The 19,369-nt window shown below is 46.3% G+C and overlaps 1 protein-coding gene across 2 annotated transcripts; it reads right to left on the reverse strand.

The window, feature by feature from the left end:
• Window positions 1–155: 155 nt before the first annotated feature.
• CHMP7 (charged multivesicular body protein 7) lies at window positions 156–13,761 on the reverse strand. 2 transcript variants are annotated; one of them, XM_002756840.6, is made up of 10 exons: window positions 13,403–13,761; window positions 11,044–11,215; window positions 6,151–6,336; window positions 4,683–4,816; window positions 3,558–3,606; window positions 3,189–3,308; window positions 2,813–2,911; window positions 2,519–2,579; window positions 1,832–2,011; window positions 156–1,617 (listed from the first exon to the last, which is right to left on the reverse strand). In XM_002756840.6, the coding sequence occupies exons 1-10, from the start codon at window positions 13,699–13,701 to the stop codon at window positions 1,556–1,558; spliced, it is 1,362 nt and encodes a 453-aa protein (XP_002756886.1). In that variant the 5' UTR covers window positions 13,702–13,761; the 3' UTR covers window positions 156–1,555. The 2 variants fall into 2 exon arrangements, with proteins under 2 accessions (XP_002756886.1, XP_035125898.1); XM_035270007.3 differs by lacking the exon at window positions 2,519–2,579 and having other exon boundaries at window positions 159–1,617.
• Window positions 13,762–19,369: the final 5,608 nt, after the last annotated feature.

The raw sequence follows: 19,369 nt of genomic DNA on the forward strand, positions 1-19,369 counted from the left end.
GACCAGCAGCCACTGCAGCTCAAAGCTCACACGATCAGGCACTCCACATTCTCCTGTGGCCTTGAGACAGAACCAAAGTGTGCAGAAGGTGGGGGCGAGGGAGGCAAGAAGGAACGAGACACCTGATACAACCTAAAGAGGAGACAGGACAAGTGTTCCAGTTTTTTCTTTTAATTATTTACCAGATTAAAAAAGAAAAAAAAAATAGTGATTGTTTCTCTTCACCCCCAACATTTCCGTTTACCAAGGTCGAGTGGGAGAGAAATTCATTGAATTATTTGTGCTCCTGGCCTGGAGCAAATTCTTCTCCTCTGCTCTACGCCACCTCAGGCAGCAGGGACAGGGCAAAGGGCTCCAGGCAGAAATCCCGGTGGCTGGGCAGCAGAGTGGCGTGTGGCTGTCGTTTCTTCTCACCATTGCCAGAGCATTCAGACCCTTTCCCGTCTGTCCCCCTTCCCCGCCCTGCCTGGTCCCTGAAGAGTCAGGGAGCAGGGACTGCAGGAGGCAGGACAGGCGCACGGGTGGCCCAGGCAGTTCCCAGTGGATCTGGCAGAGGGCACAGCCCCTGCTTCTATTGCACATCCTGACTCAGCCCCGCCGCCCCCAGCGGTGGGCCACAAAGTGAAACGCTTTCCAAATTCAGAGAGCCCGGTGCTGCAGGCCAGGCTCAGGGAGGGGAGGTGTGTCGTTGTGTGGCTTGTTCTGGTAGATACGTATTTTTAAGTTACTCCACGATGGGGCCAAGGCAACAATTTCGCCTCTTTAGAAAAGCATGAGGAGTTTGGACATCTCGGGGTCCTGTAGTCACTGGGCCGCTTCCCATGTAAGTGCAGAAGGCGCGGAAGAAGCCTTTCCCCACCGGCACACCTCCTGCTTCATCTGATGAAGAGGCAGTGCCCACCAGACATGCTAGCCCCTCCGGACTGTCACAACTCTGCGCCACTTGGGGAGACCTCTTTCCCTGAACACCTGGAGAATTCTGACAAATGATCCTAGAGGAAAACCTTTTACACTCTATGTTCCTCCACAAAATGGCAGCTAAGTCCCCTCAAATCAAACCTTGAAGTGTTTCAATCTCATTCTTCTCTTACCAGTGAAAATCAAGAGGGACAGGAATACATTATTTAACTGACATTAGCGACAAGATAAACCCCTCTGAAAAACTGCGGGGGGAAAGGGGGAACTGATTCAGATTTGGCAAAGCTGCAATCTTTCTCCTTCATGGGCTGGAAACGAAGCTGGTGGGTGAAGACAAACCTAACTGTGCCAATGGCAAGAACTGCAGGCTAGGAAATGACAGGTCAGACACAGGACTGTATAAACCGTGGCACTAGAAAGATGAGAAGGCAGGTCCATGACACAGCTGGGAGCAAGTCTGTGGAGCATCCCTTCCAGAAATTGTATCTGTCCTGTAGTAATAGGAGCATCCAGATTAATCAGTGGCTCTCCTTCCTCCTCTTCCAAACACATTCTCAGAGTTTCTTGTTTAAATAACTATGTACACACTCAACAAGCCTGGTCTCTCTTTTACATGAGGGTCCTTCACTGGAGGGTCCTACAATGGCTTTAGAGTCGGTTCCAATTGCCTTCTCGGAGATTTACTGCTTGGGACCAAACCTGCAAGGCAAAGAAATGACTGAACACTACAACAGGAAAACCTCGAAGATGAAGGCATCCAGCGTCTAAGGCACCGAGTCTCGATAGAAACAAACCCTCAACTCCCTACAGGGCTCTGGTACTCTGGCAAATTGAGGAACTGGGCTTAGGCCCACTGACTCTGTCAGCCAGAAGGCTGCATGCCCGCCAGAGGCCTTGGAAAACAGCTTCATACCTCCCTCTGATAAGGACAGTTTCTCAAGTTCAGCTTCAAGTTCAGCATCTGAGATCCTAGGGTTAGGCACACTGTTGGTAAAATGCCTATCACGGCGGTTGTCAGGCAGATCCAAAGGTTCTTTGGTGGTATCCTGAAGGAGGATGTCCAATTCCTTCTCCAGTTCTTCACTGTCAAAATCTGGAAAGAAAAGACAACATAAAGATGTATAAACTCCAGGGAGAAATGCACTAATGAGTCCAGGACTGAGGTTACCAAAACCCAGCTTAGCTTCACAAAAGATGCAGACCTCCTTGGAGCTTAAAAACAATCCCAGGGGTCAGGAGACTGAGGGTAGCTTCAGGCAGAAATGCTTCTTCCACACTCAAAGCTACTGAGTGTGGAAGGAAATGCATTCTGCTAACCCCATGGACCTGACCCTGATTCCCCTTGCCCTTGAAAGAGGATCATCCAGTTAGAAGCCGTGTGAATGAGGAATGCTGGAGCACAGACGGGTCATGAGCGCAGCCGTCAAGGGGAAAATGGCAATTCCCTCACTGCTCCCACAGAGGAGCCCCAGGGAGGGCAGGCTAGGGGAGGTCTGCCTGTACCTGGAAAAGCAAATCCACTGGCAAACCCATCACAGCACAGGGAAGCGAAGTCCTTTAGGATGAAAGGAAGAAAGAAAGAACCACCTTGCCCACTCACCTAAGCCATTGGTTACCCCACCAGCCAGAGTCTGAGAAACTTCATCCTGGGTGTCACAGAGCTGTAAGAGACAAGGGCAAAGCCCTGAGCTGGGTGTGGTGGCTCTGAGTAGCCCAGTCTGCTGGAAAATGTCTAGGGTTACAAAGCAATCTTGCCCCAAATGAGAAACAAGGAAAGCGTCTTCAAGTTCACAAGGTGACAAGTCAAGTTTGGTTAAAGAGGATGTGCGATGAAGTCACATCTGTCCTCTGTCACTTCCTTCTCTGTGTGTCCCTCCCTGGCCCCTTTCTGTACCTCTTGGATCTGATCCACGAGGCTCTCTGCCTTCTCCACTGTGACATCCTTCATGGAGAGTTTGAGTGCTCCTACCCCAGCTTGGTAGGCATTAAAGACCTAAAGACAAGGCAAAGCTATCAGTGCAAGTGACAGACATTTGGCAAAATACATACAATATTGTTTCAACTCTAAAAGCAGCTTTGGGTTTTTTTTTTGGCAGCCAAGCTCGATTCGCCCTATACCCACTAAGGCCAAACCTCCTAAGTGGAAATGCAAAGGCAACCCCAGCCACATCCCGCAAGAACCTAGGGACCCTCCAAAGAGCAAAGCCGAAGCTGCAGGTGAGCAGCGCACAGAGAGACCAGCAAGTGCTGGAGCAGAGGTGAGTGGCTACCATTTGATCTGTCTGGGAGGCATAGATCCGGTCCAGGATGCCTTGAACAGTGTCCAGCTTGGCATGCAGGGCCTCAATGCGCTTCTCTGTCCGTTGCTTGGCCTTGAGAGACCTGAGTGCCTGGGGGGATGGAGACTCAGGTCAGTGCTGAACTAGGCAAGCCAAAGGGCATGAGGAATTCAGCCCTTCCCAGATGCTAAGGCTGACCCAGCCTTCTTCCCTCCCATTTGTAAAATACGCTGTGTGGTGCCTGGGCCCGCTGCAGACTCTGTCCCCTCAAGCCGCCAGCAGGCTGCTCTCTGAACTGCTGGGCATTGCTCCGGGCCTGCCCAGGGCACCACTATGGGGCTGGTGGAGACAAGAACTCACCAGCTGCTTCTTTCCTGCTCGGCATGCCCGCCGGGCTTCTTCTTTACACCTGGAAACCAAGGGACAAATAAGATGACTGTGCCACAGGACAGGAGTGGCAGGGTCCCAAAGGGTCCCTGAGAGCAGCATTCAAAGGTGGTTTTAAATCTGAAGACTCAACCCACTCTACTCAGTGGCAAGAAAAATGATGCCGACAGCCCAAAACTCTTACAGCAAGTCAGCACGAAGGCTCAAGTAGGCTGACTGAGGATAAGCTTTTTCAACCCACAGGGACACAACATGCAAACAGGGTACCTCATACACATCTTCCCATTTTGGGAGACAGGGAATGAACTGTTAATACCAACAATGGCCTCGGACATATCCCTTTGCCTTCCAGCAAGGCGAGGGTTCCCAGCTGGAAGACGGACAGAACAGGTTCTGCTTCAATGCCTGTGTCCTCCTGTCAGAGCGTCTGTCTTTCAGGGGATCCTTGTCCAGTTACCCATGGGGAAGAGCAGGGGAAGGGCTCCTCAGATAGACCTCTGCGAAGGCAGGCTCTTGCCCATGGCTATATGCCCAGTCCCTAAGACAATGCCTGGCTCAGTAAATATTAGTTGATTGGACACTGGCAAGGAAGAGATAAACATACATTCACAATCATAGTTTGTGCAGGAAGAATTAAGACTCATGTTTTTGGCTGGGCACAGTGGCTCACCCCAGTAATCCCAGGACTTTGGGAGGCTGAGGTGGCAGGTTTGCTTGAGCTGAGGAGTATGAGACCAGCCTGGGCAACATGGTGAGATCCCACCTTAATAAAAAATTTAAAAATCAGCCAGGCAGAACCCTTGTGGTCCCAGCTACTCAAGAGACTAAGGCAGGAAGACTCTGCTTGAGCCCAGGAGTTTGAGACTGCAGTAAGCTAAGATTCCCACCACTGTCTCGATTTAGGAGGAAAAAAAAGGCCTCATTTTCCTCCTTTGTGATAGTCTGTGTTTCCACAATTTCTGCATTGAGCAGTGATTGCTTTTGTAATCAGTTAAGAAAATAATCCACGTTTATTAAAAGCCCACATATACTAACGTTTTGCCAGTTCTGGGGGCCAGCTACAGTGGAGACGGGGCTCAGCTCAGGGGTAGAAGTTACCTCTCTGCTTCCTGCGATAAGGACTCCACTTTGCGTGAGAGAAGCTGTTCACTCTGCATCAGCTGGTACACCCCAACATCTACGTCATTGACTGGAGAGACCTTGGCATGTGGCCCCCGAGCAAACTTCACAATCTGAGGGACAGGGACAAATTACTACTGCCATTCCCACAAAGGCTGAGAAATTCCCAAGCAGGAGTGCTGGTGGGCATCCAAGAACAGTGGGCCCCCCTTATCGATGGGGGAGGATGTTCCAGTGAATGGGACCGCCCATAGATGCCTGAACCCTCGGAGAATACTAAACCCTATACATATAGCTATGCACACAGTATTCCTCCTTCACAATTTTTCCTATAGAAGATTCATTCTTGGGCCAGGCATGGTGGCTCATGCCTGTAATCTCAGCACTTTGGGAGGCTGAGACAGGCGGATCACGAGGTCAGGAGATCAAGACCATCCTGGCTAACACTGTGAAACCCCATCTCTACTAGAAATATAAAAAATTAGCCCGGTGTGGTGGCATGTGCCTATAATCCCAGTTACTTGGGAGGCTGAGGCAGGAGAATCACTTGAGCCCAGGAGGCAGCGGTTGCCATGAGCCGAGATAGCCCCACTGCACTCCAGCCTGGGCAATAAGAGTGAGAGATTCCATCTCAAAAAAAAAAAAAAAGAAGATTCTTTCTTACTGTAGATTCTAGAAACCTCAGCAAATGGTATTTTGCCTTCCATATTTAGTCCAGAACTTCCATGTTTTCACTTAAAGGAAGCAGCTGACAACTTCTGTTTGGTACATCTGGACTGCCAGCACCACCACCCGTGGTGCACTTTGGGGCCATTATTAAGTGCAATAGGCTGGGTGCAGTGGCTCACACCTGTAATTCCAGCACTTCGGGAGGCTGAGGCAAGTGGATCACTTGAGGTCAGTAGTCTGAGACCAGCCTGGCCAATTGGTGAAGCCCCATCTCTACTAAAAATACAAAAACTAGCCAGGCGCTGTGGTGCATGCCTGTAATCCCAGCTCCTTGAGAGGGTGAGGCAGGAGAATCACTTGAACCTGGGAGGTGGAGGTTGCAGTGAGCTGAGACTGCACCACTGCTGGGCAACAGAGCAGGACTCTGTCTCAAAAAATAAAAAGTAAAATAAGGGTGGCTTGAACACAAGCACTGCAATGCCGTGAGAGTTGATCTGATCACTGAAACAGGTCCTAAGTGACTCAGGCGGGGAAATGCTGGACAAAGTGGGGATGTGCACCCAGACGGGACACCACGAGGTTCCATCACATTACTCAGAACAGTGCACGACTGAAATCTAGCGAACTGTTATGTTTAGAGTTTTCCACTTATTATTGGACCGTGGTTGACTGTAGGTCACTGAAACTGCGGAAAGCAAAATCCTGGGTAAGGGGTCGCTACCATACGTACTTAATCAAACACCACTAAGTCAGTAAAGGAACAGATGAGCCTCCATACCTTCTCCCCGTTCTGCTCGAGGACTGTGACCCTCTTTTCCTTCTGCAGCTGCAGCAACACCAAGTAGAAGGTCCTCTCATCTGGGCAGGAGTTAGCACAGAGGGTGCTGAGCTCTGACAGGGCCACCACGGGGTGGGAGGAAAGGGGCGAGTTCTGATACAGACGATACACCTCCTCAGCCTTTTCCTGCAGGAAAGGCAACATGGGCTGACGGGCCCTGGCCACTGCCACAAGATGCAGGGACCCTGACCTTGAGCTTTAAAACCGTGATCACAGCTGGGTGTGGTGGCTCATGCCTGTAATCCCAGCACTTTGGGAGGCCGAGGCAGGTGGATTACCTGAGGTCAGGAGTTTGAGACCAGCCTGGCCAACATGGCAAAACCCCATCTGTACTAAAAATACAAAAAAATTTAGCTGGGTATGGTGGCGGGCGCCTGCAATCCCAGCTACTTGGAAGGTTGAGGCAGGAGATTTGCTTGAACTCGGGAGGCAGAGGTTACAGTGAGCGAAGATTGCACCATTGCACTCCAGCCTGGTCAACAAGAGCAACACTCCATCTCAAAAACAAAAACAAAACAAAACAAATGACAAACAGATGGGATAGGATTACTAACAAGACTAAGTAAGAAATATAAGTTCCAAGAAACAATGTCACTAATCCGCTCATACATGGAAATTACTACCAGAAACGGGAAAGACTTACTGAGGTGGGCAGGAGACGCTATGAAAATACAGGGAAGGAATGCCTGGGGACTCAGGGCTTCTTGAAAAAGAAAAGTTGAGCAGGTTTCTGAAGAGTGAGCAAGTTGCTAGTTGAAGGGGTATCTCAGGAAGAGAGAGGAACATGAGCACAGAAGGGTGAGTCTATGCGGTACATGTGTACAAATGCAGAGGGGAAAGGGGAGGAGAAGCGCTCCTGTATTATGGAAGTGTAGTATCTTATGATACCCCTTTATTCTATAGAGGGCGGGCAGTGACTGAAGGGAACTGACATGGCTAGATGAACAGAAAGCTAACTGCCAATTGGGAGAGGATAGATTGTAGAGTTAGGATAAGAGGCAAGGAGACCATTTACACAAGAGATTATGTGGGGCTGAACAAGACTATTTGAGTAATAAGCACAGAAAGAGGAGAGGGGGAGCCAAACAGAATTCAGAAGATAAAACTGGTAACTGGATACAGGGATGGAGGAGAAGGTCGAGTGTAAAGTCACCATGGATTGCGTGAATGGTGGATGTGATGCTATCAATAGAAGAAATACAGGAGGAAAAGCCTGTTTTAAAGAAAAGACAAAATATCCCATCTTGGATATAATGTTTTAGGATGTCTGAGAGATATCCAAGAAGATACATACAACATGTAAGTGGATACACAAATCTGAAACTCAGAGGAGACAGGACAGTGCTCCCATGCTGAACGTCCTCAACATACCCATGGCAACGAAGATCCCGAGGGCACTCAGGGAGGAAAGTAATAAGCACAAGGAACACCAGTGTTTATGAAGTGAAGGAACCCACAAAAGAGCCAGGAGTGCTTTGGGGGAACCAAGGAGAACTTGCAGCATCATGTGAACGAATTCAAGGAAATCCGACATTTTAAGCAGCAACTCGACAGTGTCAAAGGATGCAACAGAGCCTAGTAAGACACAGATATCAAGTTTTCACTGACTCGACTGGCCCGCCAGATACTCCGCTACTGCAGGAACGGCACAGTAACCACATACAGATGAATTCATGTCATACAAGCTCAAGGAAAGGCACTGAGACAACGGGCTGGCCATGTGGAAGAACACGGAGCTTTTCTTTACCACATACACAAAAGTCAGTATTGAAGTAAGGAAATATAAACCAAAAAATAAAGTACAGAGTAATTCAGAGCAAACATAAAGGAGTATCTACTTAAGCTCAGGGCAGAAGATGACTTCCGAAACAAGACCTGAAATTCTGTAGCCATACAGAAAAGTCGGAGAGATCTGAATAGGAAACCTTCTACATGGTAAAAGACATCATAAATAAAAATCAAGCAAGCAACAGACTGGGAAACGATATTTACATCCTTAATACCAAATACATTATATGTATCTATTTCTAATACATACAGAATACAGAGTAACATAAAAGATAATACAAAAACAGGCAAAGGATATAAACAGACAATTCACAGAAGGGATATGTAAATGGCTAGTACATAGGTGAAAAAAATGCTCAATTCACAAACAGGACATATCATTTTTTCCCATTAAACTGGCAAGACTTAAAATACTGATGTCATCCCGTGCCAACAAGGATGTGGAGAGACCAGACTCCCTAATAGAGTCTTGATGAAAGTACAATTTAGCACTTACTTTTGAAAAGTAGTTTGGCAATTTCTGTTAAAATTTAAGAGGCATATATGCATTTCCAGAAATCAATTCCATAAAGATAAAGGGAGAAGTATACAGATGTCTGCACAAGTAGCATTTTTTTTGTGATGGAAAAATGGAGAGAGAAATTGGAATGACTTAAATGTCCATCTGTGGAGCACCTGTTGCGTGAATTGTGGCACATCGACAGATTACCATGCAGGCATCAAACAGGATCCAGTCGGTCTCTGCTGTGTAGGCCCTGGAAACAGGTGCCTACCCAAAGCAGGCTGCACACCCATTCCGTTTCTAGAAAAAATGGAGTGATGTGTCCACGTGTCTGTGTGTCTATCTTCATTCACCCAACAGATATTTATCCACTGTCTACCAGGTACCAGGTACTGCTCCCAGGGTCCCAGGGCCCATGGCACTGCTCCCTTCTAGTAGGACAGACAGATGAGATACAGGCAAGTAGGACTTTCTGAAGAACTAGAGTTGACAAGGCCATGAAGGAAACAGTCTGTAAACGTACACACTCACATACTCTCACACGAATGGGAAGACAGCACCCAAAGACAGAGAAGCTGGATGAACAGAAAGGGAACTTGCATTTCTTTGTATTTTTTTAAAATAAGAAAATCACGGACAATTTTGGCTTTTTTGTATTTTTTCAGTACCATCTGAAAGTAAAAAGTTGCTGGCTGTCTTCTCTGTCTGGACTTGGGAAAATCGATTTACCTCAAGAGCAGGCTTTCTTTGTTTGCCAGTGTAAGCCTCATCTGTGGGGATCCATGGGTCTACCTCTCCTCTGCTCCAGGCTGGAGGACATGTGAGATGAGAGAAAGATGGCAGAGAGGACCTGAGCTCAGCCCAGAGCCACCCGAATCATTCTGCAGTCTGTGTGGGGACCCTGACTGAGCCCTGGAGACCAAAGCACCAGGCAGGGGAATAACCGCATGGGTGTGGGGAGGGAGTGTCAATGGAGCAGAGGGGCTGCCCCTGAAGAAAATGTGGGCTGCTCAGTCCAAAATCCTGGGGAACAGGGAAAGAGCGGCAGCAGAATGGGCTGGAGTCTCTCAAGGTGAGGAGAAATGGGTGGTTCTCTTGCGGGAGGGGGGAGGATTCTGGGCTGGCTCCAGCTGTGTGAAGCCTCTAGTGCTATGCAAGGGCCCTGAGGTCAGGCTTGGTCTGTGAACTTCAAAAATAACTACTCTCCGCAATGTACTTCTGCCACCTGATGCTCAGTCAACTTTGTAGACACACACACACACACACACACACTCTCTCACTCTCTCTCTCTCTCTCTCTCTCTCTCTCTCTCTCTGTCTCTGTCTCTCTAAGAAAGGCTCCTATCACCTCACCCACAGCAATCTGGGTGGAGCAGGTGGTTGATGCAGGTCTGCACTGGGTGACCGAGTGAATGGGAGGTGAGGAAGTGGTGACACAAAGGTCGGTAGAGAATGAAACAGCAGTCACTAGGCAGGGCCCGGGTACCACAACAGTGACAATCTGTGTTGGGAAAAGCATGAGTGGGTTTGGGTTTAGAGGCTAAGAGGGAGATGGAACATACTAGGCAAAAGGCCAGCAGATGGGACAAAGGGACAAGAGGAGCAGGGCAGACCCAGAGCAGACGAGGGGCAGAGGAAGGACACTACTCTGAGCACAGAAGGAGGTGGGTTCTGAGGAGGTTAGGCTTGGGGTGGGAGGACAGAAAACGGAAGGCCGGCTCAGGAATCCTGAGACTACTTTCTCAGGGAAGTGCCTGCAGAGAGGAAGGACACTGGATAAAGCGTGTGAGGGGACAGAGAGAAAGAAAAATGAGGCTGTGGCGTGGCTCCGAGGGCCTCCCACAGCTGGGGACCATGAAGGGGACTTGAGTCTGGATTTTCTCCAGCAGGGGTGGCAGACCCCATGCGGCTTGATCTTGGACTATGGATCTGCTGGAGTTTCCTGGTGTGGGCCAAAGGAGATGCAAAGGAGCTGAGGGTGTCACTGAGGAAGGGAGTGGAGCAACGAGCCATGCGATCCAGGCTGTGGGAAAGGCAGGCCAGGAGGCGGCGGACTGACCAGAAGGCTACGACAGGACCATTGCCCCAGTGGCCTCTTTGAGGCATAAGAGCGTGTGCAGCAGAAGGCAGGCCATCAGAAAGCTGGGAGGGGAAAGGGTACCGGCAGAAAGTCAGAAAGCGGAGCTGAGTGGGCCAGTTTACAGGTGGCAATGGTGAAAGCCACGAGGTCCTCAGGAATCCTGAGAGACTCTTGTCAGTAAACTACAGAAGGCAAATCATTTCCTAAACTGCTGCTTAACATTAATCCCTACAGATACTAGAAAATAATCCAGTTAGTTATAGACAACTCCCAAAGGCTAAGCCTTGATGGAAAGTCCCACTAACGAATATATACAAAGTGCAACACAAGGGAGGGCAGATAAACTCAGTTATCAACTCAGGCACCATGTAAAAAAGACAGTCCCCTAAAAATGCACACAAGGGATGTGGAGGATGCCGCAATCACACCAGGTGACACCCAGACACCCCCTTCTGAGTACCCACCTTCAGCAGCTCCACAGCCACAAGGACCTCCTCGGCTGGAACCTTATTATCTCCCAGCATGTTAGAAAGAGTCCACTTGAGAGGCTTCAGCAGGAAGACCCCGACCCCCCAGGAGATCCAGCTGCTGTCTACACTGGCCATGAAGTCTGACTCCCGCTGCAGCTCCCCTCGACTGCAGGGAAAGGAAAAGAAGGGCGTGTAGTAGCACTTAAGGCTAGATCCCATTCTAGTCCCCAGCTCCCCCTTTTCCCCAAAAGAGGAATTTTATCATCATCATCATCATCATCATCACTGCTATTCATTAGGCGCCTATGCTGTGCCAACTATTATAAGCTGCGCTGTTTCTATTCCAGCTCTAAGCCTCACAACACCTCTGCATGGGAGATGCTGTTATGAGCATTTTAACCAGTGAGAAAACTGAGGGACTCAGAAGGTTAAGGAGAGAGACCAAATCTACACCATGATGGGTCTGGAACCTAAAGATAAGCGCTCCACGAAGACAACAGAAACTCAGGTGGCTTCTGGGCCCTCGCTGAGATTTCCTTTTACAAGTGGAGCTCAAAACAATAAAATGAAAATAAATCACTGCCAAGTGCGAGACATAAAGAAGAAAACACAGATGTACAGAGAAAGACTTGTTGCTCTTACAAAGCTGGGGTGGGGAGAAGATGTAAGACCTAAGTATTTCATGGTGCTGGTAACAGTAATAGCAGCTCAATTTATTAAATGCTCCCCGTGGGCCAGTCACTATGCTAAGGAGTATCTCTTCAAATCCTCACAATAAACCTAGGTACAATTATCACCATTTCAGAATTTTCAAACTGAGGCTTAAAGATGGCATAAAATTTGTGGAGGGCCCCATAATCTAGCAAATGGCAGAGCCAGGATTCAGGCCTAGGCTGGCTGGCCCTCAAGCAAAGCTGTTAACTATTAGGTTGATGCAAAAGTAATTGTGGTTTTTACCATTACTTTTAATACTACTAGCGTGCCATGTCATCTCTGTGGAGAAACATCACCCTCAGAAATTCTTCAGGACCCCAGTAAGCACCAGGAAGCTTCAGTGAAGCACCAGCAGTCAGGAGAGGAGTCTAATAACATGGAGGTATTCAAGGGTCTGGACTGGAAGGGAAAGATCATCACCTCTCTACAATAAGGAGGCCCGTTCTGGTCTCATCCCTCACTGACTTCTTCAACTACTGTTTCTCCTGTTCCCTACTTCAGGCATGAACTAAAACTGTTTCCATTGTACGTGCTCTCAGAAAGTCTTGCCAGGTGCAGTGGCTCAACGCCTGTAACCCTAACACTTTGGGAGGCCAAGGTGGGAGGATCTCTTGAATCCAGGAGTTCGAGACCATCCTGAGCAATATCAATGTCAGCCAATGGAAAGGTACTGGGAACAAACGTAGGGAAGAGAGATCTCTTAATCAGAAAGAGCAGCAAGCTAAACCAAACCAAACCAAACCATCAGAGTTGCCCTTCTCCTTCCTTCACTGAGAGAGGTATCACACTAGGTGGGTCTCAGAATAATACCTACATCGAAGTGCAAATGACTTATCCAAAGACCAGGGATCCAAACCGGGTGTGACCTCTAGCTGTGTAACTGAGTGAGTCACGTGATCTCTCTCAAACTCAGTTTCCTCTTCTGTCTGCTGAGGATAACTCTATCACCTCATCACAAGACCGCTGAGAGGGTCAAATGGTGCATGCAAAGAGCCTGCACGCTGGGAAGCACTGTACATCTATTAGTTATTGTTACCCCTCAGATACCTCCAGAACACTGCACCTGTTGCACACGTATCTCCTACAGACCTTTTAAAGGCACTCAGATATTCAGCAAAGCCCTCACTCTCCTTCACGTCTTCTCTGCTCCAAAAAGCCTGTGCCCAGGACAAGCCAGGATAGGCCAGATGCATGAGTTGTGCCAGGGGTTGTTGGCAAGATGCCTACAGAACTCTTCCCCGTGAATGCCCGCTTTTTAGCCCTGACCTTCCCTAGGTTAATAAATCCTATCTCTTAGACCTTCTGCTCCACAGGCCATTCAAATTTGAAGGCCCTTACGAAATAACTACATAAGGGGATCCCAGTCCAGACAAATCACTGTCACCTCTGCTAGGCTAGCTTCTCTGGAACTCATCTAATCTGACTATCCCCGCCCCCCAATCTCCCCAGACCCCCTCTTCCTCTCCTTCCAAGCCTCCCTAGCCCAGTCTCCTTAGTTTCCTTCTTATCTTCCTTCTTCTCCTTCTGAACACACACTGGATGCCTTCTCTGGGCCAGACAGTGGGCTGCGCGCAATGCGTTGTGCTGAGAACAGGACAAGGGCCCGGCCCTCGGGGAGCTGCACCCGCCCGCCCCTTACCGCAGCAGGTCCTGCAGCACCGTGGCCAGCCCCAGCGGGACGCTCCCCTTGCGCTGAAAGGCCTCCTGCAAGTCCCGCAGACGCAGGCGCACCACCCCCTGGCGGCGGCTGTGGCTCAGCACCAACGGCGCCCAGAAGCCCATCTTGCTGTCCCAGTCGGTGCTGTTCACCTCGCGACTCCTCTTGAAAGCGGAGAACAGGAAGGACATGCGCTCCTCGTCCTCCTCCCACTCGGGGGGCAGTAGGCCCGCCGGGTCTCCCCCGGTAGGGGCCTCGGCCTCCCGCTCCGGGGACCACATCGGAACCCCAGCCCCGGTAAGGCTCTGAACACAAGCCTGGCCCTGGTCCCCTTCCGCCCTAGTTCCCTCCCGGCTTCCGTTCCTTGACCACCTCCTTCCCGTTCATCACGTCACCGCCGCCCCGAGCGTGAAATAAGTTCTGCAAGTCTTCAAGGCGCATGCGTCACGCTGCGTTCCGTAGGCCTGGAGGCGGGCTGATAACGTTGTTTCAGGGAGACACCTAGGGTTTGCGCCGACCCCTCCTCCCTCGGTCTTTGTGAAGAAAGCAGGGCTTCGCGCCTGCGCGGCGGGTAGCTGCGCCTTACGTCCCTTCGAGTCTAGAGTTTGGCAAAGCGTTCTACAGCGGCTTCTGACTTATGGCTTCGGATAGTGGGATTGGGGAATCGCCGTAGAGGGGCGCCAGTGGTGCCTGGACCACCCGGATGGATCCGTGGATCTCTGTATAAACGGGAATTTATATCAATGAGTACACAAATCAGAAAAGAAGAAAGATCTAAAATAATCTGAGATTCCACCTTGGAAAACTAGAAGAACAAGTTAAATTCAAAGTAAACAGAAGAGAAAAAATAATAAAAAGCAGAAATCAATGAAATTGAAAACAAAATGAAAAGAATATCAACAAAATCTAAAGCTGATTTTTTTTGGAAAGGTCAGTGAAACTGATAAACCTCTAGCCTGGCTAGCAAAAGAGAAAAAATAAATAGTCAATATCAGAAATTAAATAAGAGACATTACATTACTACAGACCCCATGGACATGAAAACGATAGTAAAGGAATACTATGAATAACTATCCACAAATTTGATAACCTAGACATGATGGACACATTTCTTGAAAGCACACTCTGTCAAAACCCACAAGAGGAAATAGACCACTTAAATATGTTTATATCTAATTAATTGAATCAGTAATTAATAACATCCAAACAGAAAGCATTGAGCCCAGATTGTTACACTGATAAGTTCTACCAAATATTTCAAAAACAAGTTGTACCAATTCTATGCCATCTCTTTTATAAGATAGAAACAAAAGGAATACTTCCCGACTCATCCTATGAGGCAAAGATTACCCTAATGTCAAAACCACACAAAGACATTACAAGAAAGAAAAAACAAAATATCTCTTGTGAATATAGATGCAAAAATCCTCAATCGAATATTAGCAAATTGAAATCCACAATGTATCAAAAGAACTGTACACCATGATAAAGTGGAATTTATTAGAGCTAGGCAAGACTAGTTTAATGTTCAAAAATCAATTAATATAATCCCATAGGCTAAAGAAAAATCATGTGATCATACTGCTAGATGCAGAAAAAGCATTTGACAAAATCCAACACCAGTTCATGATAAAAAGTTTCAGCACTCTAGGAATAGAGGGACACATTCTCAACTTGATAAAGACCATAAACAGGAACCTTACAGCTAACGTAAGAATTAATGGTGAGAACCTAGATGCTTTTCTGCTGGAATCGGGAATAACACAAGACTGTTTGCTCACACCATTCCTAGTCAACACTGTACTGGAAATCGTGCTAATGCAATTAGACAATAAAAGGAAATAAAAGTTGTACAGACTGAAGAGGAAGAAATAAGATGGTCTGTCTTTACAGGTGACATAATTATTTATGTAGAAATTGATGAAAGAATTGCCAAATCAATGTCCTGGAACTAAGAAGCAATGAGAACAAGATTGCAGATACAAAGTTAATATGTAAAAGTCTATTCCTTTTCTATATACCTGTAATGATCGAGTGGAACAAGAAATTTAAAGCACAATACCATTTATATTAGCACCCCCATAAAATACTTAGGTATAAATCTAACAAGATATGTACAAATTCTATATGAGGAAAACTACAAAATTCTGATGAAAGAAATCCATGAAGAATTAAATAAATATAGAGACATTCTATATCCATGGACTGGAAAACTCAATATTATCAAGATATCAATTCTTCCTAAATTGATCTGTAGATCCAATGCAATCCCAGTCAAAATCATGGCTAGTTATTTTGTGGATCTCAAAAAACCAGTTCTAAAGTTTATGTGGAAAGACAAAAGACCCAGAAGAACCAACATGTTGTTGAAGAAGAAGTAAGTCAGAGGACAGATAAACCCAACTTCAAGATTACCGTAAATCAAAAGTAATCAAGACAGTATGATGTTTTTTAAAGAATAAACAAATAGATAAATGGAATAGAATAGGATTCCCAGAAATAGACACACCTACAGTCAACTGACCTTTCAAAAAAAGAAAGGCAATCCAGTGGTTCAAAGAGTCTTTTCAACAATGAGCACTAGAACAACTGTACATCCACATGCAAAAACAAAAACAAATCCAGGTACAGATCTTACACCATTCACAGAAGCCAACTCAAATGGATCATGGACCTAAATGGAAAAACACAAAGCAATAAAACTCCTAGAAGACAATACATCTAGGTGACCTTGGGCAACATGATTACGTTTTAGACTCAAAACAAAAAGCATAATTCATGAAAGAAATAATTGAAAAACTAGACATAATTAATTTTTTTTGCTCTGTGAAAGACACTGTGAAGAGAATGTGAAGATAGGCCACAGACTGGGGAAACCATTTGCAAAAGATACCTCCGATAAAGGGCTCTTACCCAAAACACACTAAGAGCTCTTGAGACTCAACAACAAGAAAAAGAACAACCCAATTAAAACACGGATAAAAGATCTGAGCGGACATCTCTCTTTTTTTTTATATAACTTCTAAAGTTGTATCTTCAGTCTGAGCAGACATCTCATCAAACAAGACATACACATGGCAAATAAGTATATGAAAACATGCCCAACATCATATGTCATTGGGGAACTGCAAATTAAACAAGAATAGGATATTACTACACACCTATTAGAATGGTGAAAATCCAAAATACTGCACACACCAAATGCTGGTGAGGATGCAGAGCAACAGGAGCTTTCATTCATTGCTGGTGGAAATGCAAACTGGTACAGCTGCTTTGGAAGATGGTTTGGTCGTTTTCACAAAAGTAAACATTCTCTCACCACACAATCCAGCAATTGCACTCCTTGGTGTTTACCCGAAAGAGTTGAAAACCTATGTCCATACAAAATCTGCACAGGGATGTTTATAGCAAGTTTATTCGTAATTGCCAAAACTTGGAAGGAACCAAGATGTCCTTGAGTAGGTGAAGGAATAAATAATCTGTGGTACATCCAGATAATGAAGAATTATTTCAGCACTAAAAAGAATTCAGCAATCAAGCCATTAAGAGACATGGAAGAAACATAAATGTGTATTACTAAGAAAAAGAAGTCAATCTGAGAAGGCTATGTCAAATCTAAATAACAGGCAGAGAGGGAGACTTTCTAAAAGAAAATGGTGTTTGGGAATAGGCATTGCAATGAGAATAAGTGTGGGTATATTCAGAGAGGTAAAGGAAGACAAGAATTTTTTTGTCAAATGGAGTCTTGCTCTTTCACCAGGCTGGAGTGCAGTGGTGCAATCTTGGCTCACTGCAACCCCATCTCCCAGATTCAAGCGATTCCCCTGCCTTAGCCTCCTGAGTAGCTGGGACTATAGGCACAAGCCACCATGCCGGCTAATTTTTTTTTTTTTTTTTGTATTTTAGTAGAGACGGGGTTTCACCATGGCCAGGATGGTCTCGATCTCGTGACCTCATGATCCGCCAGCGTTGACCTCCCAAAGTGCTGGGTAAGCCACCAAGCCCGGCCAGGAAGTCAAGAGTTTTTAAAGAAAAAATGAGGAAGATTACATAAGTTGTTTTGAGATAATTATCCTTGGATACAAAGATCAGTAACAAGGGTGGTGTTGGTCCAAGGTTGGACAGCGATTTGCTGGCCAGAAGTATTTGTGTATGTGTGTAAGTTTGCAGTGGTCTTTGTGCAAGTTTGTCATTTTTGTAGAGATTTTTGTGATGATTCTGTTATCAGACATATATGCATGAGAACCCTCTTTTCATGGCTTTCCCTGGTTCTATTTGTCAGGGTTGGAAAAGTTACTACATTTTGATTCGGACAATTTTCAGCTTCATACTGTATGATTCCCACTATATGACATTCTGAAAAAGGCCAAACTATGGAAATTGTAAAAAATATCAGTAGTTACCAGGGGTTAAGGGGAGTGGGGGATAAATAGGTGGAGCACAGAGAATTTTCTGGGGCAGTGGAAGTACTATGTATGATGCTATAACGGTGGATGCATGTCATTATACCATTGTCAAAACCTGCAGAATGCACCACACCAAATGTGAACCCTAATGTAAATTACGTGCTTTGGGAGATAATGATGTTTCCGTGTAGGTTCATTGATTGAAACAAATGCGCTGCTCTGATTGGGGATGTGGATAATGGAGGAGGCTATATACAAGCAAGGGGCAGGGGCATATGGTACAATTCTGTATTTTCTGTTCAGTTTTGCTGTGAACCTAAAACCTCTTTGTTCTAGGAGAAATCAAATATTAGGATAATTCAGTGTTCAGGAAAAGGAACCAGAAGTTTCTGGTAGTCATTTTCTTGGCTAAGAAACATTCAGTATGATTCACCACCACACGATTTTACTGCCACAAAGAGTCAGGTACTTTCTCTAAGCAAAGTATGGACTAGCAGAAAAGAAAGAGGAAAAGTAGGCTGGGCAAGGTGGCTCAGGCCTGTAATCCTAGCATTTTGGGAGGGCAAGGTGGGCAGATCATCTGGGGTTGGGAGTTCGAGACCAGCCTGACCAACATGGAGAAACCCTGTCTCTATTAAAAATATAAAATTAGCTGAGCGTGAGGCAGGCACCTGTAATCTCAGCTACTCAGGAGGCTGAGGCAGGAGAATTGCTTGAACTCGGGAGGCAGAGGTTGCAGGATCTGAGATCATGCCATTTGCACTCCAGCCTGGGCAATAAGAGTGAAACTCTTGTCTCAAAAAAAAAAAAAAAAGAAAGAAAGGGGAAAAGTAAATATCTGTGAAAAGGCCTGGAGCCACTCTTATGCCACATTACAAAAAACAATCACCCAGCAACAAAGACACCCATCGCACAAAGACACACACATGGACTTTTATGCCTCAGATCTGAAATTGCCGATGAGTTTTCTCCAGTTGGACCACATTAATTCCTTAAAAAGCGAAAAAATTCATTTATAAGAAGCTAGAAATAAGAGAGGGAGGGTTGTCTTTAATGTACATTTACTGTAGGCCTGTATAAAGCTGGGTGTTCATATGTATTTAATATACATTTATAATATATATTATCTAACCCCATCTTAAAAGAATGTACAGAGAAGGAAGCAGGCTCGGAAAGATTAAGTAACTTGCCCAAGAAACAGAATTCAAGACCCTTATTTCTTTCAACTACATCACACTACACTACAGGTCATAGAGATTGTATTTTATTTTATTTCTATTTTTCATTTTTATTTTTAGAGATGATCTCGCTCTGTCACCCAGGCTGGAGTGCAGTGGCACGATCATGGCTCACTGCAGCTTCGAACTCCCAGGTTCAAGTGATCCTCCTGCCTCAGCCTTCCCAATAGCTAGGACTACAAGCACACACATGACTAATTTTTTTTTTTTTTTGTAAGGACAGGATCTCGCTATGTTGCCCAGGCTGGTCTTGAACTTAAGCAATCCTCCCACCTCAGCCTTCTGAGTAACTGGGACTACAGGCA

This window comes from Callithrix jacchus, chromosome 13 (assembly GCF_049354715.1).
Source record: "Callithrix jacchus isolate 240 chromosome 13, calJac240_pri, whole genome shotgun sequence".
In the NCBI taxonomy this organism is placed as follows: domain Eukaryota; kingdom Metazoa; phylum Chordata; class Mammalia; order Primates; family Cebidae; genus Callithrix; species Callithrix jacchus.